This window comes from Tamandua tetradactyla, chromosome 4 (genome assembly GCF_023851605.1).
Source record: "Tamandua tetradactyla isolate mTamTet1 chromosome 4, mTamTet1.pri, whole genome shotgun sequence".
In the NCBI taxonomy this organism is placed as follows: Eukaryota; Metazoa; Chordata; class Mammalia; order Pilosa; family Myrmecophagidae; genus Tamandua; species Tamandua tetradactyla.
The window spans coordinates 112,141,903-112,169,769 of NC_135330.1; the positions used below are offsets into that span (position 1 = coordinate 112,141,903).

Genomic DNA, 27,867 nt, shown 5'->3' on the forward strand with positions numbered 1-27,867 from the left:
CAGTCCAAGTAATCGCTAACTCAGAAACCACTAAATTTACAAGTCACTATATCAGGGAAAAAAATAAAAGACCTGCAACCAGAACCTGTCGTTTTGTTCAAATTTGGCTCTCTTATCAGGGCAGCAGTTATTTTCTCCTATTCTGGAGGCTGTCTTTTCACTTTTTTAATGGTGTTCTTTGATGAAGTTCATTTGTTCTATTTTTTCTTCCATTGCTCGTGCTTTTGATGTCATATCTAAGAAATTACTAAGTTATGGAGGTTTTCAACCCCTTTGTTTTCTTCTAAGAGTTTTTTGGCTTCTGCTGTTATGTTTAGGTGTTTATTTCATTTAAAGTTAATTTTTGTACATGCTATAAGATTGTTTTCTTCTAAGAGTTTTTTGGCTTCTGCTGTTTTGTTTAGGTGTTTATTTCATTTAAAGTTAATTTTTGTACATGCTATAAGATTGGGATACACCTTCATTCTTTTGCAAGTATATATCCAGTTTTCCCAGCACCATTTGTTTCTTATGTATATATTTCTAGCTTCTAAAAGATATTTTTGTTGATAAATCTTAGCATATAAACATATAAGCATTCTTAGCATACAAACTTTCCATACATGGTGTACAGTCAGTGGCTCACTATATTATCTCATAGTTGCATATTCATCACCATGATAATTTTTTAGAACATTTGTATCACTCCAGAAAAAGAAAAAAAAAAAACCCTTTACCCTTCCCTCTTATTGACCACTACTATTTCCATCTACCCAATTTATTTTAACCTTTGTCCCCCCATTATTTGTTTATTTTTTATCCGTATGTTTTATTCATCCATTCGTACCCTAGATAAAAGGAGCATCAGATACAAGGTTTTCACAATCACACAGTCACATTGTAAAAGTTATATCATTATACAATCATCTTCAAGAAACAAGGCTATTGGAACACTGCTTGACAGTTTCAGGTACTTGCCTCCAGCCACTTTAATACACCATAAATGAAAAAGGGGTATCTGTATAATATGTAAGAATAGCCTCCAGGATAACCTCTTGACTCTGAAATCTCTCAGCCACTGACACGTTATTTTGTCACATTTCTCTGTTTGCCCTTTTGGTCAAAAAAGTTTTCTCAGTACCTTGAAGCCAGGTCCCATCTCATCCTGGGATTTCTGTCCCATGTTGCCAGGGAGATTTATACCCCTGGGAGACATGTCCCACGTAGGAGGGAGGGCAGGGAGTTCACTTGCTGCATCAGCTTAGTGAGAGAGGCCACATCTGAGCAACAAAAGAGGTTCTCTGGGGGCGACACTTAGGCTCAATTTAAAGTAGGTTTAGCCTATCCTTTGCAGGAATAAGTTTCATGGGGGCAAACCCCAAGATCGAGGGCTTGGCCTATTGATTTCGGTTGTCTCTACTTCTTGTGAGAGTATAAGAAATTCCCCAAATGGGGAAGTTGAAAATTTCCTATTTCTTCCCGGTGCCCCAAGGGGACCTTGCAAATACTTCTTTATTCACTGCCGAAATTACTCTGGCATATATCGGGACATCACACTCGCTTATACCAACCAACAAGATCTTATGCCCTATTCAAGATTTCATGTACTTATGGTATTCAACTAAATTGACCATACAAGTGAAATTAAGAACTGTGCTACCCAAAATATAAAATTTGCAATAAACATCTCTCCCTTTGGTCCCAAACAGAAGTTGAAGTTTTAAAATATGGACGATATCATCATTAACCCTGAATTCTGATTTACTATAGCCCAAACAGATCAGCTTCCTTCATATCTCGACTTGAAGTCAAATCTCTTTTTCAACTTCTTACACAGTTCCTGTATGAAGTCCTGCTCACTTTCGTAGCTTCAGAGTTCTAACACTGAGTCACAGGTGTCACATAAATATCCAGTGTTTCTGGAACAACCAGGTTATAAACAAAAACCTGAGTATCTCACAATTTAGAAGTAACACTTACAACTTGTGAATAGATGTGACTGCTGTAAGAGCTTACAATCTAGGACCCTTTACAATAGGCCCCAACCTTATGACCCATTCTTTCACCTTCAGTTCACTGAGTTTTTATATTATAGTTAGTCCGTATGAGTGAGCCATGATAATATTTGTCTTTTTGTTCCTGACAGTTCATTCCACATACTGTCCTTAAGGTTCATTCACCTAGTTGCATGCTTCACAACTTCATTCCTTCTTGCAGCCGCTCAGCGGTGCTCTGTATATGTACACCACAGTTCCCCCTTCCATTCCTCAATCGCTGTACCCTTAGGCCACCTCCATCCATTGTGGGTTGCACACACTGGCACCATAAACACCAATGTGCAAATATCCATTCGTGTCCCCACACTTAGTTCCTACAGGTACATACTGAGTAATGGGGTTCCAGGATCATATGGCAGCCCCACCCCTAGCCTCCTGTGGAACCCCCACACTGCCCTCCAAGGGTCTGCACCTCTCAGCTTCCCTCCCGACAGTGAATAGGTACATCTCTTCCTCTACATTTTCTCTAGCACTTATTTCTCTCTGTTCATTTTTTTGGGGAGGGCTGGGGGGGGGTTCAATCATGTTTATTAGGCTATCAGTATTTCATTTTGTACACACTATCTAGTTGTCTTCTCAAAGGGATCTACCTTAGGACATCATGTTAATAATAAAAAGCCAAGTAAGATGGCTAAACCTCAACCTAACATTTTAATATCCTCTGAATAAGGCAAGTTAGAAAGTCAATCACTTTACACACATTTAAGAATAGTGTCCCAAAATAAAATAACTAAGGAAGCTGCTACAATTTAAAGCAGAGGAGAAAAAAAATTTTCTTGGTCTTTTTTCATGTTCTAGCAAATTATGCTTTCATTTAACAGAAACAATGATATTGATATAAAAAATGTTCTGCATTTTAAATTTCTGAACTTCAATACAAATTAAAATGAAATAGTAGTATTGGAGTCTTGGGGAGCAAATAGTTAGCAGTTGGATTCATCCGTGTAGCTGAGTCTCCTTATCGATATCCAGGTCAGGCTGGGCATAGCCCTGACCAAAAGGAGGACGGTTACCTGTATAAGGGGTAGGCCCACTTGGAGGAGGGGTCATGGTACTTCCAAGAAGTGGAGTAAAACCTGGTCTTGGTTGATAGGCCCCAGGTTGGCTTGGAGCCATTCCAGGTTGTAAAGTAGGGACCACAGTGTAATTAGTAGGCTGAGAAGTTTGGGTGATGTCAGTTGGTGGAGGATAATTGCTCGCCTGGTCCTGCTGTGGTGGTTGAGCAGGCAGTTGCTGAGACTGACCAGAAAAGGCAGAAGTTGGTGCCTGGGAAGTTTGTTGCTGGTCATATCCCTGGAACTGCTGCGGTTGCTGGGGTCCAGTCTGCTGACTGCAGCCTACTGAATAATGAATACCGTCCTGTTGTGGCGGTTGACGGGGAAGTGCTGAGCACCATTGCCGGCCTGTGTTGTACTATTGTACCATAGATGTACTATTGGTACACCTGACCTTCAGTCTGACCTGCTTGTACCTGAGCTCCTGTGTATGGTGGCAGCTGTGGCTGAACTCCTGCTAGGTGAGCTGCTGAGGAAGAGGAAGCAATGCTGTCAGGTCTTCCTGAACGGTCTTCTGCAGGAGAACTGGGTGGCCCTGAAACCTGATCATCTGTTAAGCCATATGCAGACATGAAATTTTATTGATTTCGTCTTGGTTTTTTTAAAGGATCAAAGGCTGACATACTTGCAGCCATAAGTTGAGTAGATTTTTCCCAGAAGAATCAGAAGCAGCAGGCTTTTCTTCCCTACCATCAACAGTATCATTTGCAGGAATATTGGTTCAAGGTCCTGGTTCTCCAGGTGGTTCCAAGCTGTCCAATAAGCGATTAATTTTATTTCGAAGTTCTATCAGTGTTCCATGGAGATATTTCACCTGGCCTGATTCAAGGGGCCTTGGCTGGCCATTAACAAACAATGTCAGTTTCAGTATCCTACTACACTGAATTGCAAAAGAAAGGTCAGAACAATCAAAAATTGTGATAAGATCTCCATCCTCATCTTTATGCTTTATTGTAACTTCATCAGTACTCAGAAGTTTTCCTCTGAAAACTCATTGCATCATTAGCACTAATTCATCATAAGTAATATCTTTATTATGAATGGGGATTCGCTGCACATCTTCCCTAAGTTGCGCTTTGATAATTAGCTTCCACTTAGCTCCAACTGTCCATTTATGGTGAACTCCAGGATGCTCTAAGTACACAACTCTAGATAAAGACGGCTTCCCGCGGTTCTTCACTGGCCATGCCGGTACGAGGCCCCTGCTGCCCTGCTCTCTGTTCACCTTTAAAGTTTCATTCATGCATCATGCAATCCACCCTAAGTGTATAGACGTGCCTTAGCCACCATGATCTATCTGAAGACATTTCCTTTTCTTCCACAAAAAATCCATACCCTTCCCAATGCCCCCACCTGTTGACATTTAGTTTTGGCATAATGCCTTTGTTACATTCAGTGGAAACATATTACAGTGTTACTGCTGACAATGGACCCTAGCTTGCATGGACTGTACTTTTCCCCATATGTCATCTATTTTCACCACCCTGCAACATTGACGTTCATCTGTTCTCCCTCATGCAAAAACGGTTGTTTTATTTGACATGTAATCACCATAATTATCCACTCTAGGCATTCCTAGAGGTCTTTATCCTCTGTCTTTCCTTCTGGTTTCATATGTGCCCCCAGCCCTTCTCCCTCTATCATACTCACATCCAGCTTCATTCAGTATTTATATTATTGTGCTACAATCAGGTAGTACCCATGCTCTCCATTTCTGAATTTTCGTAGTCAGTCTTGTTGCACAATCTGTATTCCTTCTGCACCTTCTGTATTCCAGTTGCCCAATTTCTACCCTATTTCTGCCTCCTAATAATCTGTGTCCTTAACTTCAATTTTACATGTTCACTCATTTTGTTAGTTCATAATAGTGAGACCATACAGTATTTGTCCTTTCGTTTCTGGCTAACTTCACTCAGCATAAGGTCCTCAAGGTCCATCCATGAAGCTACATGTTTCATGACTTTAGTCTGTCTTTCAGCTGCATAATATTCCATCATATGTATATACCACAGCTTGTTTAGCCACTCATCTGTTGATGGACATTTGGGCTGTTTCCATCTCTTGGCAATTATAAATAAGGCTGTTATAAACATTGGTGAGCAAATGTCTATTTGTGTCCTTGCCCTCAGGTCCTCCTAATGTATACCTAGTAATGTGATTGCTAGATCATGTGGCATTTCTATACTTCGTTTCCTAAGGAACCACCAAACTGCCTTCCACAGTGGTTGTACCATTTTACATTTCCACGAACAGTGGATAAGTGCCAGCACCATTTTTTTTTGGGGGGGGGAGGTGCATGGTCTGGGAATAAAACCTGGGTCTCCTGCATAAAAGGTGAGCATTCTACCACTGGTAGAACCACCCGTGCACCCCTACCAGCACCATTTTTTAAAGAGGTCATTCCTCCCCCAACCAGTGTGCTTGGCACCCTTATTAAAAATTAATTGGCCAGAGATGTGTGGATTTATTTCTGAACTCTTGCTTTTATTCCACTGGTCTATTTGTCTTGGATGGGATTTTGCCATGACTGCAGCATCAGGGTTTCTTTTTCTAGGTAAATACAGTAGGGGAGAGACATCTGAAGCCTGAACACATTTCCTGGTGTGGTCAGAAACAAAATCAAGGGTCCTTTTGTTTGCATAAGTTCTCCACATTTACAAAGCACGTTCTCATTCCTTGTCTCCTTCTGTGCTCTCATAGCTTTGTGAGGTAGCTGTCCCAATTTAGAGGATTTGGGAATAGTTAGCAAATGGATTCTCTCTGATTCTTCTGTGTTCTTTCCTTTATACCTCAGGGTCCACAAACTGACTTGCAGGCCATATCAGGCCAGCCACCAATTTGTGTTATCTGCAACTGCTTTCTTGTACCTATGGTAGAGTTGAGTAGTTGCAACAGAGATGGAGGACCCATAAAGCTTACAATGTTTACTATCTGGTACTTTACAGAGAAAGGTTTGCCAACCCCCAATATCCTCTGAAGCTAAGAGGTTCAGAGCTTTTTGGGGAACAGCTGCCTTTTTTTGGACAAGAAGCAGGAATTGGGGGACCCTGCATGCCTCTCTGCTTGCCATCCTCAGAGCTGCTCAATCACCGAGACATCTTGTAGCCTTTTGCTTGAATTTAGCAGATTGCGACAACTCTGCTCTTTTGGCTCTCTCAGAAATGTTTTCCTTTAAATGCTGCAGTGAGAAATCCCATGGTAGAAATCATTTTGGTTTTGATGGGGCTCATTGCCAGTGATGAAGTGGCTTAAGAGTGTAGGAACCAATGATCAGCAGCCTACACGTTCTGCAGCTTCTTCTTAATTTGGACCAGAGGAACACTGCTTCAGAGAAGCAAGGCTGCCCCTTTTCAGATCAGTCTGGTTTTCTGTCAAATAGGAAGTTTGGGTCAAGAGTTGTCATGAGTTGACGTGAGCCAGTGATCCTTATGGCACTGCTTCTAAAGTGTTGCCTGTCACCGTGCTCCATCTCCTCTAGGTATTCCCCATACTCCTTTTCTCTGTCTCCCCTCTTGGCCTCATTGGCCTCCAGTTGAATTGTGCTTCTACCCCTTCTTCCAGCAAACCTCTCAGTTAACTCCAACAGCCTCTTGTAGATGTGCCTGTCTCACCTTCTGTGGTTATATGAGTGCCTGCCTGCCTGATTTAGATTCCTAGGCTGCTCAAAGCAAATACTATAAAATGGGGTGGGTTAAATGATGGGAATTGATTCATTCATGGTTCTGAGACCAGGAAAATGTCCACATCAAGGCGTCATCAAGGCAATGCTTTCTTCCTGAGGACCAGCTGTCATTGCTCCTTGGCTCCTCTGCCACATGGCAAGGCACATGGCGGCATTAGCTGGTCTCTCCCTTCTTTTCTGGGTTTCATTGATTTCAGCTTCTTACTTCCATGGCACACATGCACATGTGTTCTCTCTCTCTCTCTCCATTCCATTTATAAAGGACTATGATAAATCATAAAAGTAATAATAAAACCCCTCTTGAATGAGGTGGGACTCACTTTAACTGAAGAAATCTCATCAAAAGGTTCTACTTGCAATGACTTCACACCCAAAGAAATGGACTAACTTTGTGAACATATGTTTGTGGGGTTCAGACAGCTTCAAAACACCTCCCTACTAGAAGGGTTTTTGCTGTTCTGTCATCCTAATTCATTATAAAAGTGTGCACATTTTTTGATTACAATATTGAAAAACTGCTCCTTAGATATTTTTTTGTTTTCTGAGATAATCTTTGAATTCCTTTTTCTCAGTTTTTAATAATGTCCTCTATTGGCAGGTGCTGCTCCAGTTAGTGGAAGAGCAGTTTCTTTGAATTCCTTCACACCTGAGGCATTTGTGCTCTCTGTCGATGTAGAAAAGGTGAACGCGGTCTTCATATATATATATATATATATATTTATCTTTAACCACAGAGATTCTTGATGTCTTAGGTAGTGCCACTTTGATTTAAACCTGGAAACTTCACCTTAACAGACATGGCAAACGGGTTTCATTTCAGCATTTCATTAGTAGCATCTGCCGGAAACATTAAGCTGAGAAGGGTTCTGAGGCAGGGTCAGTGCTGGTCTGGAAAGTTTTCCATAATTGATGAATGATGTCTGCTATGGGCTACCACTCACCTGGGGTTTTATATCACAGGAAGTTTAAATTGGGTAGTTTGCTGGGTACAGTGGACTAAATCTTACATCTCTGAAGGATGTGGATTTAGGTCATAGAATGACTATAAATTAGTTAAATGAGCACATATACTTGCAGATATTAACCCCACTTAACTATAGCTTCTGCACAGTCAGTGACAAATGTTGATTTATGATTTGTAAGGAATTAGCAAAACTTGAGATTAAGGGCTTGATCCTCCAGACTGCCAAATCTATCCAAGGCTTGTGACGTCAACTGCCACGAGTGAGAGTCTAACTACAGAGTTTGACGGAACTGTCCCAACAAGAATGCTCTTATTTTTGACACTAACCACAAATTTAGGGGTCCCTGGGATCACTCTTACTTCTTTCTGACCAAGTGGCTTTCAGCAGGGGTATCCCTGAACATCCTCAGGTTCAATAATTTACTAGAATGACTCACAGAGCTCAAGAAACTACACTTAAGATTACAGTTTTATTATAGTAAAAGGGTACAAACCAGAAATATCCAAAGGAAGAGATACTTGGGGCGAGCTCTGGGAGGGTCCCAAACATAAAGCTCCTGTTCTGCTGTCCTTAGGGACATCCTACCCTCCTGGCATATCAGTGGGTGACAGTACTCAAAGAGTATTGCCAACCAGGTAGGCTTTCCTGAGCTTCATTGCCCAGAGGTGTTTTTTTCTTTTTGGCCTGGGCAGGCACCAGAATCGAACCCAGCTGTTTGGCATGGAAGGGAATAATTCTACCACTGAGCCACCAATGCAAAGCCCTATCCAGAGTATTTACTGAGGCTTCATTATGTGGGCGGGATTGATTGATTGGCCATATGGTTGAACACACTCTCCAACCCCCTCCACGGGCTTAGAGGTTATTTTTCAGGAGCCAAAACAAAAACAAGACATCTTTTTGGGTAAAGTTGATTCTTCTATGAATATTTTACTGATATTATTTTAATTGATAATTTTTTTTCTATAGGAAAATGCCCACTTTTATGTTGCAGATAGGATTATATCAACAATGGAAAAAATAAAGTATAACATCCTGAGTCAACAGAAGACAGAGAGCTGGAGGGCTGAAGGATCTGCCAACACGTTGCTTGAGAATGAGCAAGCTGACTGTGAAGAGACCTTGAATAACAACATAAAGCAAGGATCTGGGTCATCTACTTCTTCTGACAGTGGCTATGAAGGCAAGTTGAATAAATGTAGGAGAGGTTTATGCTTTAGTCTCCACCCGCCACCCTGTCAAATCCCAGGATATGTATTTAACTCTTATGTCTAAAGCTTCTTGAGTTATCTGTAGAACCCCCACCAGCTTTACAGCCATTTAGGATTGAGATTGGTTCTTATACTCCATCCAGTGGTCGAATCCTATGTTTTGCTTTTCTTTCCTCGGGCTTCATCCTGCTTTTCTTTTATTGCAATTGTTTTTCCTTTTCCTATGCCACAGCATTCTTCTTAGTGCCTCTCCCTTGTATGTTTCCTTTTTACAGTTTTCCTCTTTCATTCATTCAGCAAACCATGAGCATGTGATGTACAAGGTTCTGAAAGCACAACAGTAAGCGTATGCTCCTCCCTCAGGGAGCTTGCATGCTGAGGCAGATGGCCAAGGAAGCTGTGGGGTCATTCCTCTCGCAGAGGTGGTACTCAGTGCAGGTGCAGTAGAGGCAGGAGCAGCTGGTCTCCTCCTGGGGATTCAGGGAGTCCGTCCTGGAGGAAGAGACATCCATGCAGAGAACGGAGGTTAGGGTGTGCCATCTTCTTACCATTTCTTAAATGTGAGGCCTGCCATCGGTTCTACTTACCTCTTTCTTTATCTGCCTTCTGGGAGATTTTATCCACAACACCTTTCATTGTTCCCTCTCCGTTGATGTTTCCCAAATCTATGCCTTTCTTCTAAGCCACGTTGTTGAGACCTGGCTGGCCTCCCAGAACCTCTAATTTAACACGTTTGCTCCCAAGCAATCTCTCTCTCACTTCCTCACAGCGCCCCACCCCCGCCAACAAAAATGATTAAAACTTAAGGTTTGCTATTCCTCTTGATATCTTTTACCTAGCATCTTTTTAAAAATTTCCATCTACCCAATTTATTTTACCCTTTGTCCCCCCTGTTATTTATTCATTTTGCTTTTTTAAAAATATTTTTATTGATAAATCCTAACACACAAACATTCCGTACATGGTGTACACTCAGTGGCTCGCGATATCATCTCATAAATGTGTACACATCACCGTTATCATTTTTTGGAACATTTGTATCACTCTAGAAGAAGAAATAAAAAGAAAAAAATCATGCATACCATACCACATACCCCTCCCTTTCATTGACCACTAGTATTTCTATCTACCCAATTTATTTTAACCTTTGTCCCCCCTATTATTTGTTTATTTTTTATCCATATTTTTTACTTATCTCCTTTTTCTAGGTTGTGCTGTATTACAGGTCAGCCCAGTGCTTGAAAAGTCTACTTCCTATGATGCGGGAAAAGAGGCCTGTAAATGTACCTTTGATGAATTTGTTATTTTAGGTAAGATTTGGAAACTCTGATCTGACTGGTTGAACCCTTCCCCTCTTCACTCCCTGCCTCCTGCCACACAAATACACATGACATGCAATACCACATCATTGTGGCACTGAAAGAAATACCTCCCCAGATCAGATTACGTCTCTTACAAAATGAGATGTTTTGGTCATTTCAAATGTCTTGATAACTAATCTTTCATCTCACATGAAGTGAATGAAAAAGCAGGTACTCGTTATGTAGAAGAGTATTTTTTTAAATTGTGAAATATACAAAAAAAGCAATAAATTTCCAAGTACAATTTAACAAGTAGTTATAGACATTTGGTATGGGTTACAGTTCCATGACTTTTCATTTTTTCTTCTAGCTGCTCCAAGGCCCTGGAGACCGACAGAAATATCAATATAATGATTCAGCACTCTTACTCATTTGTTGAACCTGATCTCTGTGTAACTCCACCATCACCTTTGATCTTTCTCCCACTCTGGGGGTATTTGGGCTATGGCCATTCTAACTTGTTCATGTTGGAAGGGGCTGTGGGTAATATGGGATGGAGGATGGAACTAGTTGATGTGCAGGAAAGGCTGGTCCCTCTGCATTTCAGGACTTATCTGGTCCAGGGAACCGTCTGGAGGTTGTAGGTTTCTGGGAAGTTACCCTGGTGCATGGAACCTTTGTAGAATCTTATATATCTCCCTAGGTATTCTTTGGGATTGGCAAGAATGGTTTTGGTTGGGGTTCGGCAAGTTATGATAGGTAGCAATGTCCAACTGAAGCTTGCATCAGAGTGACCTCCAGAGTAGCCTCTCGATTCTGTTTGAACATTCTCAGCCACTGAAACCTTATTTGTTACACTTCTTTTCCCCCTTTGTATTTTTCTTTAATGCCATCATTGGGTATTATCTGTCACCTAGAAAAAACCCAAAAGAACCTGAAGTATGGAGATGGTGATCAGTGGTTCTTTCTGTGATGCAGGGAGCTATTTTCTGTTCTCCTTATGTTGGCTGTGATTAAGTGAAACAGAATGAAAAGACCTCATTACTCTTTCTTTTATTTTCCCAAAGAAGTTGGAGAGTTTAATGATACCACTGAAACCTGTGGCTGTTCCACCAGCTCCTCTCAAAGGTAACTGTCTTAATCCATAACCTCCTGGGCTGTCGCCTTTAAGGCAAGGTGAACACAAAGTCTCTGACATCTTGACCAAATTCAGCCAGTTCTAATGGCAGAGATTACCCCCTAGAAATGAAGTAGTCACCACCAAAGAGTCTGTGGTGTTTTAGGCTAGATTAAAAGCTTCCACATTCATTCTCATTCATTATCTTCGTGAGAAGATGGGGTAGGTGTCATTGCCCCATTTTATAACTGGAGAAACTGAGGCCTAGAAGGATCATGTGATGTGGCTCAGGACACAGTGCTGTGATAGCAGAATTTGGATTTGAATGCAGATCTTCTGACTCTAATCCTGTGCTCTTGTCACCGCACCTCCAGGTCTTGGTACCCAAATAAATAAATGATGTTCTGTTGAAAATGGAGAATGCATTATGAACATGCTTTTCTAATTTTGACCTCTCTTATGTTTCAGCATCATGTATGAACCAGATTTCAATTCTGCAGAACTCATCGCCAAAAAGTTGTACCAAGTTTTCCGGAAGTGCTGGTTGCGGTCAGAAGTTAATTATCAGCTGACGAGTCCCCTGAATGCAGCCAGCTCAGTAGTAAGTATCAAAATAAATTGACCTCGAATTGAAAGTTCTTGAATTCTCATTTTGTCTGCTGCTTACTTCATAGGAGGTTCCCTATATGAGTGCCGGGTGTTGGGGAGACCCAAAATGAATGAGGGAGCTGACATTTAGTGCATGTTTATTATGCGCCAGGGACTGTGCTCAGCACTTCACATTTTAAACCGATTAGGTAGGCTCTGTTGTTTCCATTAGGTCCAGTCCCGCAGGCGACAGTACTGGTAAGTGGTGGAGCAGCAGTCATACCCCAGGCTGCCCAATTTGGAAGCCCAGGCTGGTTCCCTTGCAGAACACACTGCCTTCTTCTTTTTTTTAAATCTCAGGTTTTCTTGAGATATAATCACATACCATATATCCCATCTGAAGTATACAATCAGTGTCTCACAGTATCACCACTTGGTTGTACAATCATCACTCGATTTTAGACAACTCTCACTGCTCCAAAGAGGAAAATAACAGATTCAAAAAAAGGAAAACCCAAAACACCCCATATCACTTATATCACCTCTTGTTATTGACCTCTAGTATTGGTGCAGTATACCTGTTACTTTTGATGAAAGAATGTGGGTGGGCCGTGGTGGCTCAGCAAGCAGGAATGCTTGCCTGCAATGCCAGAGGACCTGGGTTCAATTCCTGGTGCCTGCCCATGTAAATAATAATAATAATAATAAAAGAATGTTAAGATGTTACCGTTAAATGTAGTCTGTAGCTTGCAATTGGCATTTTTTCCCCACTTACCACTTTATTATTAATTATTTGTGCAGATGTCATACATTTGTAGCAGACTGCCTTCTGAGAGCAACCAATCTACTCAGGGCAGGTGGTGACAAAGAGGAAAATGAGATGGGGGACAAAAAACCATTCAAGGAGCAATTTAATTTTATTAGGGGACCTTGGAAGGCTGATTGGAGTAGGGGGAACTTGAGAGCAGAGTAGAAGCTGGTAAGATGTGGGTAAAAGTCCAGAGACCGGACTTCCGGAGAAGATGGCGGCTTAGTAAGACGCGCGGATCTTAGTTTCTCCTCCAGAACAGCTACCAGGGGATTAAAACGATACAGAACAGCTCCCAGAGCCACAACAGAGATCAAAAAGACAGCGTACCCCATCCTGGAACAGCTAACTGGCTGAGAGAACCCACTCCGGTGAGATCGCCAAGGGGCGCGGGCTTCACCGGGCGGGGCGGCAAGCGGCCGGAGTTCCTCCCTTCCCCCTTCCCGGGCCGGCTGGGAGAATTGGGCAGGCGGTCCCCTCAAGCCGTGGCTGCTGGTGCCAACACCACGCGCGGCACCCTGGACCAACTGAGAGAATTGGATCGGAAATCCCCAGGCTGCGGAGAACGGTGACGGTGGGGGGGCCCTTCCAAACACGTGACTCCCCGGGAACGGTGCACTCTCCCGGGCGGGCCACGGTGGCTGGCACCCTCCCGCCACGCTTGGCGCCCCAGGACAACTAGGAAATTCAGACGGGCAATCTCCCGGGCTGCGGTGGCCGGCGACCCTCCCCGCGTTCGGACCCCCGGGCCGGCTGGCAATCTTCCAAGCCGCTTCAGCTGGCGAACCTCCCTGATGGCGAGAGTTTTCCAAAGTTAAAGGACCCACAGCACCTTTTACTGGTGGGACCTGCAGACAAACGTGTGCCACGAGCGCCACCTGCTGGGCAGAATAAGAAAAACAAAACCCAGAGATTTCACAGAAAAATCTTCCAAATTGTTGGGTCCAGCACCCAGGGAAATCTGACTAAATGCCCAGACGCCAGCAGAAGATAATGGATCATGCTCAGAAAATTGAAAATATGGCCCAGTCAAAGGAACAAACCAATAGTTCAAATGAGATACAGGAGCTGAGACAACTAATGCTGAATATATGAACAGAAATGGAAAACCTCTTCAAAAATGAAATCGATAAATTGAGGGAGGACATGAAGAAGACATGGGATCAACAAAAAGAAGAAATAGAAAAACAGAAAAAACAAATCACAGAACTTATGGAAGTGAAGGATAAAGTAGAAAAGATGGAAAAAACAATGGATACCTACAACGATAGATTTAAAGAGACAGAAGATAGAATTAGTGATTTGGAGGATGGAACATCTGAATTCCAAAAAGAAACAGAAACTATCGGGAAAAGAATGTAAAAATTTGAACAGGGTATCACGGAACTCAAGGACAATATGAACCGCACAAATATACGTGTTGTGGGTGTCCCAGAAGGAGAAGAGAAGGGAAAAGGAGGAGAAAAGCTGATGGAAGAAATTATCACTGAAAACTTCCCAACTCTTATGAAAGACCTAAAATTACAGATCCAAGAAGTGCAACACACCCCAAAGAGAATAGACCCAAATAGGCGTTCTCCAAGACACTTACTAGTTAGAATGTCAGAGGTCAAAGAGAAAGAGAGGATCTTGAAAGCAGCAAGAGAAAAACAATCCATCACATACAAGGGAAACCCAATAAGACTACGTGTAGATTTCTCAGCAGAAACCATGGAGGCTAGAAGACAGTGGGATGATATATTTAATTTACTAAAAGAGAAAAACTGCCAACCAAGACTTCCATATCCAGCAAAATTGTCGTTCAAAAATGAGGGAGAAAATAAAACATTTTCAGACAAAAAGTCACTGAGAGAATTTGTGACCAAGAGACCAGCTCTGCAAGAAATACTAAAGGGAGCACTAGAGTCAGAACCGAAAAGACAGAAGAGAGAGGTATGGAGAAGAGTGTAGAAAGAAGGAAAATCAGATATGATATATATAATACAAAAGGCAAAATGGTAGAGGAAAATATTATCCAAACAGTAATAACACTAAATGTTAATGGACTGAATTCCCCAATCAAAAGACATAGACTGGCAGGATGGATTAAAAAACAGGATCTTCTATATGCTGTCTACAGGAAACACATCTTAGACCCAAAGATAAACATAGGTTGAAAGTGAAAGGTTGGGAAAAGATATTTCATGCAAATAACAACCAGAAAAGAGCAGGAGTGGCAATACTTATATCCAACAAATTAGACTTCAAATGTAAAACAGTTAAAAGAGACAAAGAAGGACACTATCTACTAATAAAAGGAACAATTCAACAAGAAGACATAACAATCATAAATATTTACGCACCGAACCAGAATGCCCCAAAATACGTAAGAAATACACTGCAAACACTGAAAAAGGAAATAGACACATATATCATAATAGTTGTAGACTTAAATTCCCCACTCTCATCAATGGACAGAACATCTAGACAGAGGATCAATAAAGAAATAGAGAATCTGAATATTACTATAAATGAACTAGACTTAACAGACATTTATAGGACATTACATCCCACAAAAGCAGGATACACCTTTTTCTCAAGTGCTTATGGATCATTCTCAAAGATAGACCATATGCTGGGTCACAAAGCAAGTCTTAACAAATTTTAAAAGATTGAAATCATACACAACACTTTCTCGGATCATAAAGGAATGAAGTTGGAAATCAATAATAGGCAGAGTGCCAGAAAATCCACAAACACGTGGAGGCTCAACAACACACTCTTAAACAACGAGTGGGTCAAAGAAGAAATTGCAAGAGAAATTAGTAAATACCTCGAGGCGAATGAAAATAAAAACACAACATATCAAAACTTATGGGATGCAGCAAAGGCAGTGCTAAGAGGGAAATTTATTGCCCTAAATGCCTATATCAGAAAAGAAGAAAAGGCAAAAATTCAGGAATTAACTGTCCACTTGGAAGAACTGGAGAAAGAACAGCAAACTAATCCCAAAGCAAGCAAAAGGAAAGAAATAACAAAGATCAGAGCAGAAATAAATGAAATTGAAAACATGAAAACAATAGAGAAAATCAATAAGACCAGAAGTTGGTTCTATGAGAAAATCAATAAGATTGATGGGCCCTTAGCAAGATTGACAAAAAGAAGAAGAGAGAGGATGCAAATAAATAAGATCAGAAATGGAAGAGGAGACATAACTACTGACCTCACAGAAATAAAGGAGGTAATAACAGGATACTATGAACAACTTTACGCTAATAAATACAACAATTTAGATGAAATGGACGGGTTCCTGGAAAGACATGAACAACCAACTTTGACTCAAGAAGAAATAGATGACCTCAACAAACCAATCACAAGTAAAGAAATTGAATTAGTCATTCAAAAACTTCCTAAAAAGAAAAGTCCAGGACCAAACGGCTTCACATGTGAATTCTATCAAACATTCCAGAAAGAATTAGTACCAACTCTCCTCAAACTCTTCAAAAAAATCAAAGTGGAGGGAAAACTACCTAATTCATTCTATGAAGCCAACATCACCCTCATACCAAAACCAGGCAAAAATATTACAAAAAAAGAAAACTATAGACCAATCTCTCTAATGAATATAGATGCAAAAATCCTCAATAAAATTCTAGCAAATCGTATCCAACAACACATTAAAAGAATTATACATCATGACCAAGTAGGATTCATCCCAGGTATGCAAGGAACATAAGAAAATCAATTAATGTACTACACCATATCAACAAATCAAAGCAGAAAAATCACATGATCATCTCAATTGATGCAGAGAAGGCATTTGAGAAGATTCAACATCCTTTCCTGTTGAAAACACTTCAAAAGATAGGAATACAAGGGAACTTCCTTAAAATGATAGAGGGAATATATGAAAAACCCACAGCTAATATCATCCTCAATGGGGAAAAATTGAAAACTTTCCCCCTAAGATCAGGAACAAGACAAGGATGTCCACTATCACCACTATTATTCAACATTGTGCTGGAGGTTCTTGCCAGAGCAATTAGACAAGAAAAAGAAATACAAGGCATCAAAATTGGAAAGGAAGAAGTAAAACTATCACTGTTTGCAGACGATATGATACTATACGTCAAAAACCCAGAGAAATCCACAACAAAACTACTAGAGCTAATAAATGAGTACAGCAAAGTAGCAGGTTACAAGATCAACATCCAAAAATCTGTAGCATTTCTATACACTAGTAATGAATAAGCTAAGGGGGAAATCAAGAAACGAATCCCATTTACAATTGCAACTAAAAGAATAAAATACTTAGGAATCAATTTAACTAAAGAGACAAAAGACCTATACAAAGAAAACTACAAGAAACTGTTAAAAGAAATCACAGAAGACCTAATTAGATGGAAGGGCATACCGTGTTCATGGATTGGAAGACTAAATATAGTTAAGATGTCAATCCTACCTAAATTGATCTACAGATTCAATGCAATACCAATCAAAATCCCAACAACTTATTTCAGAAATAGAAAAACCAATAAGCAAATTTATCTGGAAGGGCAGGGTGCTCCGAATTGCTAAAAACATCTTGAGGAAAAAAAACGAAGTTGGAGGTCTCGTGCTGCCTGACTTTAAGGCATATTTTGAAGCCACAGTGGTCAAAACAGCATGGTATTGGCATAAGGATAGATATATCGACCAATGGAATCGAATAGAGTGCTCAGATATAGACCCTCTCATCTATGGACATTTGATCTTTGATAAGGCAGTCAAGCCAACTCACCTGGGACAGAACAGTCTCTTCAATAAATGGTGCCTAGAGAACTGGATATCCATATGCAAAAGAATGAAAGAGGACCCGTATCTCACACCCTATACAAAAGTTAACTCAAAGTGGATCAAAGATCTAAACATTAGATCTAAGACCATAAAACAGTTAGAGGAAAATGTAGGCAGATATCTTATGAAACTTACAATTGGAGGCGGTTTTATGGACCTTAAACCTAAAGCAAGAGCACTGAAGAAGGAAATAAATAAATGGGAGCTCCTCAAAATTAAACACTTTTGTGCATCAAAGAACTTCATCAAGAAAGTAGAAAGACAGCCTACACAATGGGAGACAATATTTGGAAATGATATATCAGATAAAGGTCTAGTATCCAGAATTTATAAAGAGATTGTTCAACTCAACAACAAAAAGACAGCCAACCCAATTACAAAATGGGAAAAAGACTTGAACAGATACCTATCAGAAGAGGAAATACAAATGGCCAAAAGGCACATGAAGAGATGCTCAATGTCCCTGGCCATTAGAGAAATGCAAATCAAAACCACAATGAGATATCATCTCACACTCACCAGAATGGCCATTATCAACAAAACAGAAAATGACAAGTGCTGGAGAGGATGCGGAGAAAGAGGCACACTTATCCACTGTTGGTGGGAATGTCAAATGGTGCAACCAGTGTGGAAGGCATTTTGGTGGTTCCTCAAAAAGCTGAATATAGAATTGCCATACGACCCAGCAATACCATTGCTGGGAATCTACTCAAAGGACTTAAGGACAAAGACACAAATGGACATTTGCACACCAATGTTTATAGCAGCATTATTTACAATTGCAAAGAGATGGAAACAGCCAAAATGTCCATCAACAGACGAGTGGCTAAACAAACTGTGGTATATACATACGATGGAATATTATACAGCTTTAAGACAGAATAAACTTATGAAGCATGTAATAACATGGATGGACCTAGAGAACATTATGCTGAGTGAGTCTAGCCAAAAACTAAAAGACAAATACTGTATGGTCCCACTGATGTGAACCGACATTAGACAATAAACTTGGAATATGTCATTGGTAACAGAGTCCAGCAGGAGTTAGAAACAGGGTAAGATAATGGGTAATTGGAGCTGAAGGGATACAGACTGTGCAACAGGACTAGATACAAAAACTCAAAAATGGACAACACAATAATACCTAATTGTAAAGTAATCATGTTAAAACACTGAATGAAGCTGCATCTGAGCCATAGGTTTTTTTTGTTGTTGTTTTTGTTTTTTTGTTTTTTGTTGTTTTTGTCTGTCTGGTTGTTTTTTTTTGTTTTTTTTTTACTATTATTATTACTTTTATTTTTTTTCTCTATATTAACATTCTATATCTTTTTCTGTTGTGTTGCTAGTTCTTCTAAACCGATGCAAATGTACTAAGAAACGATGATCATGCATCTATGTGATGATGTTAAGAATTACTGATTGCATATGTAGAATGGTATGATTTCTAAATGTTGAGTTAATTTCGTTTTTCTTTTTTTCCGTTAATTAATAAAAAAAAAAAAAAAAAGTCCAGAGACCTGGAGATAGGTACATGGTGTCGTTATTAAGTCGATATGGTTGGGAAATGTGTTTTTGTGTCTGTGTGTGAAGGGAGGTTGATCTCATGGGAAATAAGACTTGAATGGTAGCAGCCAAATTATGGGTGATGTAGAATGCTAATCTAAGGAGTTTGAACTTCCAATGCTTATGTAAAAGTGTAATGGAATGGTGCCTTGGGAGCCACGGAGTGTTTTTGAGCAGTGGAAAATTCTTAATAGAGCTATTTCTGGGGAGGCTAAAGGACAGCAGGGGGTTCCGATGGGCACTTGGGAGACGAGTCAGGAATCAGTGGCATGGCGTGAACCCTGGAGAAGTTGGATTGGCCTAAGTTGTCAGCCTGATGAATAAGGGACAAAGAAGACGTCAGCTATTATGAAAGCATTCCAAGTCAAAATGACTGTGCTCATGTAAGGCTGAAACCTGGAAACAAATGAACCAACTAAACCTACGATTTGAAGAGATCTCAGCTACGGGGTATTTAAAACAATTCTTGTGCAAGATGACTTTAGAGACATGGAGGGTCTCAACAAGTTTAAAGCAGTTTTAACTTTTTATGGCACATTTTAATTTTGCAAGCATATTTGAATGTTCTTTATATTTAAATTTTTGAGTTAGGCTTATCTAAGTTGTCCTAAATCCTTTTCTTTACTATGCAGGTTTTAGAGGAAGATTATGTCCGAAAAGATTTTGAATCCAGTGTGGACATAGTACAGAAAATTAAACTGAAGTCTAGGATCAGAGGGGCTGACGACTGGGACCCACCTAGATTTCAAATCATATTTAATCTTCATCCACCTCTCAAGTAAGTACAGGTAATTGCTTGGGCGCCAATCAGTGTAAAACAAGTCTGTGACTCATCACACTTGATTCTATGGAAGGAAGGGAATTTGTTTTAGTAAAAGGAAGATTGCATATATTTTCCTGTCTTTGCTTTCTTGACACTTTGTTGATCCTGGTCTTTTGAGAGCTTGGCAAGTTGTGACACGTTAAGAGAATTTAACGTTGCATCTCTACTTGTGAACATTAAATAGCAACTAAAAATTAAATGGGCTTAAAAGGAAATTTTAAATGGCTAATTCTGAATCTTAAAAACCATATGCAGTAATTTAAAAAGCCTAAGTGATTCTCTTTTCCAGTGCAGTGTGAAATTTAAAAAAATGAATGAATTAATGAGAAAAAGGAACTCAGTCACATTTCTTAATGATAGGGGCTATCCTAAAGACTATCATTAAGAAATGTGACAGAATGGAAATAAATAAAAATAACTTTGTTGTCTTAAGAAGTAACAAGAAAGGTCCTAAGAGGCAAAAAAAAAAAAAAAAGGAAATAATACTGTATTTATGTGATCTTAAAGTAGTAGTTTAATTGTAGTGTGTTCTGAAAATACATAACAGATTATAGACAAAGGGACCATGGCTCTTGGTTTGTATTTAATTCAGAATTCTGGAAACTGCAGAGAGTAAGAAAGCACTGGTAAGGATTGCTGACTGTGACCGTAGAGGTGGCTTGTAGGTTATGTCTCGTCTTTTTCTTTCAGAGAATGTTGGGAACACTCTGGGTCTCCTGGGCACAAGGGCTCCCTCTGTAGGCAATGTGAAGAAATGCTTTCCTTACCATGGAGCGGCCTTTTGCTATGGCATCAGTGGGCACTCTGCACGGCATGTGGGCCAGTGTGGTGCATATTTTTACCTTGGCCATTTTTGGTGATGCTGGACTTTACTCAAATTTTATAACTTGCTCTCTATTTCCAAATCACATGACGGCTCAGTAGAAAAAGCTTCCACTGAAAATCTTGCACCAGAAATGTTAGATAGCTGTCTCTAAATTTCTTTGGACCCGTCTGTGAACTCCTTGAGTGTGTCATCTTTTAATGTGCCCCTGATTGCCTTCCATGTGCAATGTGTCTCTCGTTCTCTCTGGAGTCAGAATCCTGTGCATGGGTGGTGACAGGTCCTTAAAGGCTCTTCTGCTTTAGAGGAGGAGGGGCTTTTAAATAGTTCTAGCTTAAAAAGATCACAAGATTTCTGTTGAATAAATGTATTTTCCAAAATGAAAAAAAGACAAAAATAAGGTCCCAAACCAAGAAAAATATCATGACATCAATTTCTTTTTCACTCAATTGCAGATGTTCTTTGACCTTTTCTAAAATGTAACTGTTATCATCATTTTCTGTACTCAGGAGGGATCTTGTGGTAGCATCCCAGAATTTCTTTTGTGCTGGCTGTGGAACTCCAGTAGAACCTAGTAAGTATCAACAGTGGATTACCTGCTTATTATGCGATGGGAGGCCAAAGAATAACAGAATGGGGTGGTGTACTGCTTTTGTGAGAAAGGCTTTCAATGAGAAGTTTTTATAAGAGTTTCGTAGGCATTCTCCTTTTGAACAGCCCACTGTGACCTAGAAGGCCCTGTGACTGGCCTGTTAGTCTAAACAACTAGTTCTCTTCCCACTGTGCTCTCAGTATTTGCCATGGGGCCTCCTTGCTGGCTCACTCCCGACTCAGGGATATGCATCTGCTTTTCTCTCTCCCTAGAATTCTGTTCCCAAACTTCCCCACGATAAATCCCTTTCCTTCCCATCTTTACCCATAAAATGAAGTCCACACTGGCTGCCCTATCTATAATGCCTACCCTCCCACACCTTTGGTCACAAACAAATGCATGCACACACTCATGCACACTTCACATTACCCCTCCCTTCTTATTTTTTTCTTAGCACTTATCTTTTTGAAAGACTACTTATTTTAGTGACTTATTTGGTTACTGCCCATCGTCCTCTCTAGACGATACATTCTACGAGGGCATGTATTTTGTCTGGTTTGCTCATTGCTTTGTCTCGGCTTCTAGATTGGTACCTGGCATATAGTTGGTCTTTAAAAAGTGTATTTGTTCAGTGAATGAATGACTTACCAAGGAGCTGGCCGAACTCTCCTGAGAGGGTTTGAGGAAGTAGTCCTCCAAGGCCTAGAAAATTAGACTTTGCCTAGTCAGAAATGCGTTTCCAACTTGAGGCTGGAAATCGCTTGTTCTGCTGTGAGGGTGTCTGTAGTTGGAGGAAGTTTGGGATGAGGAGCTTGGCCTGAAAGGTCTCCCTTGACCTTCAGTGGGCAGCCTCTGAATTGGAAAAGGACCTTGAGGAACCCCACATCAAAAAGTAAAAATAGGAAGTAGAACTCTGCTTGGTAATGTCGGGAATGATCATCCCTGACGTGCGTTATAGTTGAAACTAACTTTTTTTTAATGACTCTCCCTCCACTTGGTCTAGTTGGGTTCACCACTGTGTCTTGTTACCTCCGTAAATGTTGAATGCATGAGTCAGAAGCTGTAGACATGTGACCACCACGTCCAACAACTTTTTAAATTCTTGCTGAGTTCAGATATCTGTGAAGATGTGTGCCTGCCTTGTCAGTGTAGTGGTGAATCTTACGAATGTCGTGTCAAAGTTCCAAAGTTCATCTTCTAACAACTTCTGATACCAACTGCAAAGGCTGCAGTGACTCGGTCCATCCAATTCTGACTCTTAACTACCCGGAGTCAGGCCAGACTCCCCAGGTTCAGGCTGTCCTCTACAGTATTGTCCTTCAGGTGCCACTCGCCAACTGGGGGCCCAGGCCACCCAGACATCTGTGACCAACTAGCTGCAAAGTTCCGGGGTTCCCATCCCTTTCCTCCTTGGGTTCAAGAATTCACTAGATCGACTCACAGAACTCATAGAAAGCGCATACTTACAATTACAGGTTTATCCTAATGAAAGGATGCCAACTGGAAGACACCAAAGGCAAATTGATGCATCAGGGTTGGTCTGGGAGGGTCACAAACACAAGCTTCCGTGTCCTCACCACATGGAGTCAGAACATGTGCCTCCTGGCACAGTTGACGGCATTTCGGGTCATGGAAGCAGGTTTCTCTGTGTCGGCATGATTGGTGGAATCAGTGCCCATGAAACTGAACTCACTCTGCAGCCCCCTCCCCTCCCAGAGGTCTGGGAGGTTGGATTGATGGGATATGATTCCCAACCACCTAATGACATGACTGGGCTTTCTGGCGTGACCACTCTCCCCTAAGACCCCAGGTATGGCTGGTCCCACCCTGTTATCTCGTTAGCATATGAGAGTGCCATCTGGCATGGTGGCCTTGGGTGGGGTGGATGCCTACCACGAATGACAAAAGACATTCCTATATCAGGAAATTCTCAAGAGTCAGAGGTTGCCTCTCCCAGCTAACTGGTGCCAGAGAGCAGCCAAGGTTTTCACTGTTTTCCACAGGGTCCCTGCCCTCCTACACCCTGCACACACAGTCTTGTAGGGGAGACGGTCATCAGCCAAGTAAATGGCAAGCATGACACACATAATGAAAGAGAAAGTTGTGTGCTATGGAATTTACAATGAGGGAACTTAATCTGGGCTTGGGGGGCTGGGAATGAAGACGTTTCCTAAGGCAGTGCTTTTCCACAGAAGACTGGGGAGGGTGCAGAGGTCCAGAGGCAATTGAAAAGAAGTCCTGCCTGACTAGAGAGTAAGTGGGTGGAAAAAACATGAGTTCATGGTTATTGAAATGTTACTTGAGGATTTTAGATTTTAGAGGAAGGATGAATTATATCAGAAAAGTCTCCACCCCTTCTATGCTCCTTTGTCTTTACACCTTGCTAAGTCTGATCAAGAATGTAGAGTGCAGGGGCCACAGGTTTTTTTTAACTTTTTTTTTTATCATATAGTATAACATATATACAAAGCAAAGAAATAAAAAAGCAGTAATTTTCAAAGCACTCTTCAACAAGTGGTTACAAGACAGATCCCAGAGTTTGTCATGGGCTACCATATGATCCTCTCAGATTTTTCCTTCTAGCTGCTCCAGAATATAGGAGGCTAGAGGGCTTAAATATTTTTTTTATCATCACCATCAACTTTTTTTCCTTTTTTTTTGTGAAAAATAACATATATACAAAAAGCTATAAATTTCCAAGCATAACACCACAATTAGTTAGAGAACATATTTCAGAGTTTGATATGGGTTACAATTTCACAATTTTAGGTTTTTACTTCTAGCTGCTCTAAAATACTGGAGACTAAAAGAGATATATGATGCAGCATTCATATTCATTTATTAAATCCTATCTTCTCTGTATAACTCCACCATCACCTTTGATCTCTCCATCCCTCTCTTTAGGGGGGTTTGGGCAATGGCCATTCTAAATTTCTCATATTGGAAAGGCAGAGGTTTTATATTGTTATGAAACTGTAATTGTGGCAACAAACCCAAAGGAGATCAAATCAAAAGTGACTTCAGCACGTGAAAGCTGATTCGACACAGCAATAGTTTGGATGTTCTACGCAGTCTATTTGCTTGCTTAATAGAAGATTGCCAACACAATGCACAGGTCAAGGGCATACAACACACTTAAAAGTGGAGGATACCAGAGTCTCTAAAGTCCATCAGCCTGGAAGTGACAGCTTTGTTTAATAAGACATCTTGGGAGCCAGGTTCAACATCAGTGAAGGGTCCACAAGCCAGCTGCAGAAGGCATTGGTGGCAGTACAGTGGTGAAGGATGTAGTGTGCCTTGCAGCCTAGCGTGGGCCTTGGAGGCAGGAGACAGAGCAACCGGATGCCAGTGTGCTTGACCCGATGCTCACTGAATGACATCTCCACTGGATTTTTGTATCTCAAAGACCTGTTCGTCAACATTTTTATCATCGGTGTGCCTCTCTAGGCGGGCATCAGGCCAGTCCATATCACATCCTTGCATGAATGCCTGGTTACCACTTGTTAGAAAAACATGGTTTTCTCAATTTGTTCATATTCTAAATGTTGTCAGCAGGCTTACAACATTTTTGAGATTGAAGAGCACCAATATCATTTCAGCATACAAGAAATATAAACTATATTGAGGCTGTTTTGTAAGCACAGTAACCTTTCGGCTATGTCAGAGTTTTTGATCCATGGTGGAACATAAACATGATACAAGAGACTTTTCCAAGTTTCACATCTGAAACTCAGATGTAATCATGAGGCACTGAATAAATTCTTAACAAATAATTTATCACCTTGAGAGGGATGTCCTGTAGGTCATCCAGAGTTTGATGATAAAATATTGCACTTTATTTTTTTTCTTTAAATCATCTTAAATTTTTTTTGTTCTGCTAACATGAAATTTGCCATTTTGATCTTTTTTCTTAATGTTTTTTTAATTGTGAAATATAAAATATACAAAAAAGCAATAAATTTGTAATAAATTTCCAAGTACATGTGTTTTTTTTTTTTTTTTTGCATAGGCAGGCATTGGGAATCGAACCCCGGTCTCCAGCCTGGCAGATGAGAATTCTGCCTGCTGAGCCACCCTGGCCCACCCTCCAGTACATTTTAACAAGAAGTTATAGAACAAATTTAAGTTTGGTATGGACTACAGTTGCACGATTTTTTGTTTTTTTCTTCTAGCTGCTCTTAGGCACTGGAGACCAAAAGAAATATCAACTTAATGATTCAGCAGTCATACTCATTTGTTAAATCCTATCTTGTCTTTTATATTCTTCCTTCTCTTTTTATTTGCATGAAAAATAACATGTACAAAACAATAAACTTCAAAGTAACACTGCAACAATTAGTTGTAGGATGAATTCTAGAGTTTTGTATGGGTTGCAATTCCACAATTTTAGGTTTTTATTTCTAGCTGCTCTGAGATACTGGAGGATAAAAGCAATATCAGTATGATGATTCAGCACTCATGCTCATTTGTTAAGCCCGACCTTCTCTATATAATTCTGTCATCATCTTTGATCTTTCTCCCACTCTTTAGGGGTATTTGGGCTATGAACATTCTAACTTTTTCATGCTGGAAGGGGCTATTGATAATATTGGATAGGGGCATGGAACTAGCTGATGTTCTGAAGAGGCTGGGCCCTCTAGGTTTCAGGACTTACCTGGTCCAGGGACCCATCTGGAGGTTGTAGGTTTCTGGAAAGTTACCCTAGTGCATGGAATCTTTGTAGAATCTTATATATTGCCTTAAGTGTTCTTTAGGATTGACAGGAATGGTTTTGGTTGGGGTTTGGCAAGTTATGATGGGTAGCAATGCCTAATGAAGCTTGTGTAAGCGTGACCTGCAGAGTAGCCTCTCGACTCTGTTTGAAATCTCTCGGCCACTGATACCTTATTTGTTACACTTCCTTTCCCCTTTTTGGCATTTTGAACATTTTTAAGTGTACAATTCAGGGGGAATAATTATACTCACAATGTTGTGCTACTGTCACCACTATCCATTTCCAAACTTTTTCATTACCCAAACCAGAAACTTTATATCCATTAAGAAGCAATAACTCTCCATCCCTTCCCCTCTCCCCTGACCCTGATAACCTCCAATCTACCTTTCATCTCTGGGAATTTGCTTATTCTACATGTTTCATCAGTGGACTCATACAGTATTTGTCCTTTTGTGTCTGCCTTATTTCACACAACAGAATGTCTTCAAGCCTCATCCATGTCGTAGCATGTACCAGAGCTTCATTCCATTTTATGGTTGAATGATATGCCATTGCATGGCTTTAACACAGTTTGTTCACCCATTCTTCTGTTGATGGGCACTTGGGTTGTTTCTGTTTTGCTTTAATCATCAACTCTAAGTGCAACCTGAGTGTGAGAGAGCCTTTGGGCAAGTGGAAACACTTGGTCTCCTCTCACTTACCCTCTACCCCAAATACTGAATGCAGCAAATGAGTAGGGTATGATGGCGGAAAGCTGAAGCTTTGGCAGTCCAGGTTGGGTTGAAATCCTGGCTTCCCTGATAACTGCTTGGGTGCCCCTGGTCATGTTGCTTAACCTCTCATGGTTCACTGATTGGCTGCATTTCTTTGTTCATGTATTGTGTATTTCCACCCTTTGTCTATTATTGTATTTTTTTCTTCTCACCGATTTCTCTGGGAACTCTTTTTGCATACTAACAAGTTCCTAACATTGCATGTACACTGCTTCATTGTTTACAAAACACTCTTCATATGTGTGATATCATTTGATTCCATTGTGAGGTGCTTGTTAGGATTTCCAGAAGCTTTTTGTGGCTTCAGGAAAGTGAGGGCTGAAAAGTTTCTGACTTGCCCTGAGTCTTCTAGACAGGAAGGTATAATCGGGGGTCCCACCTGGAGTTCAAAATCCTGCCTTCCGTTTCTTTTTGCTATGTCGCAGTTTGCAATGTCTGTCTTCTAACTTTCGGAGTACTGGGGGAGGGTCCTATTTTCCCAACATCTGGGAAGCGGAGCTTTTGAATTCCACACTGTGGCCCCTTTAACTGAGACCCTGCCAGTGCATCCCCAGTCCCGCCCCTCCTTCACCCCCCATTGCTCTAGCAGCTCAGTGATTTGAGGTTTCTAGCTTCTGCTGGGGGAGGGTGGATATTCAGCGCTGGGCGCTGTGCACACTCTCCCGCGTTCTTCGCAGAGTTCGTGAAGCGGCTCCGGTACTGCGAATACCTGGGCAAGTATTTCTGCGACTGCTGCCACTCATACGCAGAGTCCCACATTCCCGCCCGCATCCTCTTGGCCTGGGATTTCAGGAAGTACTACGTCAGCAATTTCTCCAAACGGTTGCTGGACAGCATATGGCACCAGCCCATTTTTAATGTGCTGGTTGTCAGCCAGAACTTCTACGCCAGAGCCAAGGAGCTGGACCGAGTGAGGGTGAGTAGCGAAGCGAATCCAACCCCCCATCCCCACCTCAGAGGGTCTTGCTGCAGAAAATGCACATCCTGCTATTTCAGAGGAC

General features: G+C 40.9%; 1 protein-coding gene and 1 pseudogene across 5 annotated transcripts in view; one reads left to right on the forward strand and one right to left on the reverse strand.

Moving 5' to 3' along the window:
* RUBCNL (rubicon like autophagy enhancer) overlaps positions 1-27,867 on the forward strand; it is a 73,127-nt gene that overhangs the window by 39,077 nt on the left and 6,183 nt on the right. For all 5 annotated transcript variants that reach the window (XM_077158259.1, XM_077158261.1, XM_077158257.1 and 2 more), the window contains exons 3-10: positions 7,372-7,454; positions 8,708-8,921; positions 10,158-10,259; positions 11,318-11,378; positions 11,836-11,968; positions 19,774-19,919; positions 21,297-21,361; positions 27,544-27,782. In XM_077158259.1, the coding sequence (XP_077014374.1) occupies positions 7,372-7,454; positions 8,708-8,921; positions 10,158-10,259; positions 11,318-11,378; positions 11,836-11,968; positions 19,774-19,919; positions 21,297-21,361; positions 27,544-27,782 (1,043 nt within the window). The remainder of the gene's footprint in view (positions 1-7,371; positions 7,455-8,707; positions 8,922-10,157; positions 10,260-11,317; positions 11,379-11,835; positions 11,969-19,773; positions 19,920-21,296; positions 21,362-27,543; positions 27,783-27,867) is intronic.
* LOC143679483 (protein TFG pseudogene) lies at positions 2,995-4,334 on the reverse strand (annotated as a pseudogene).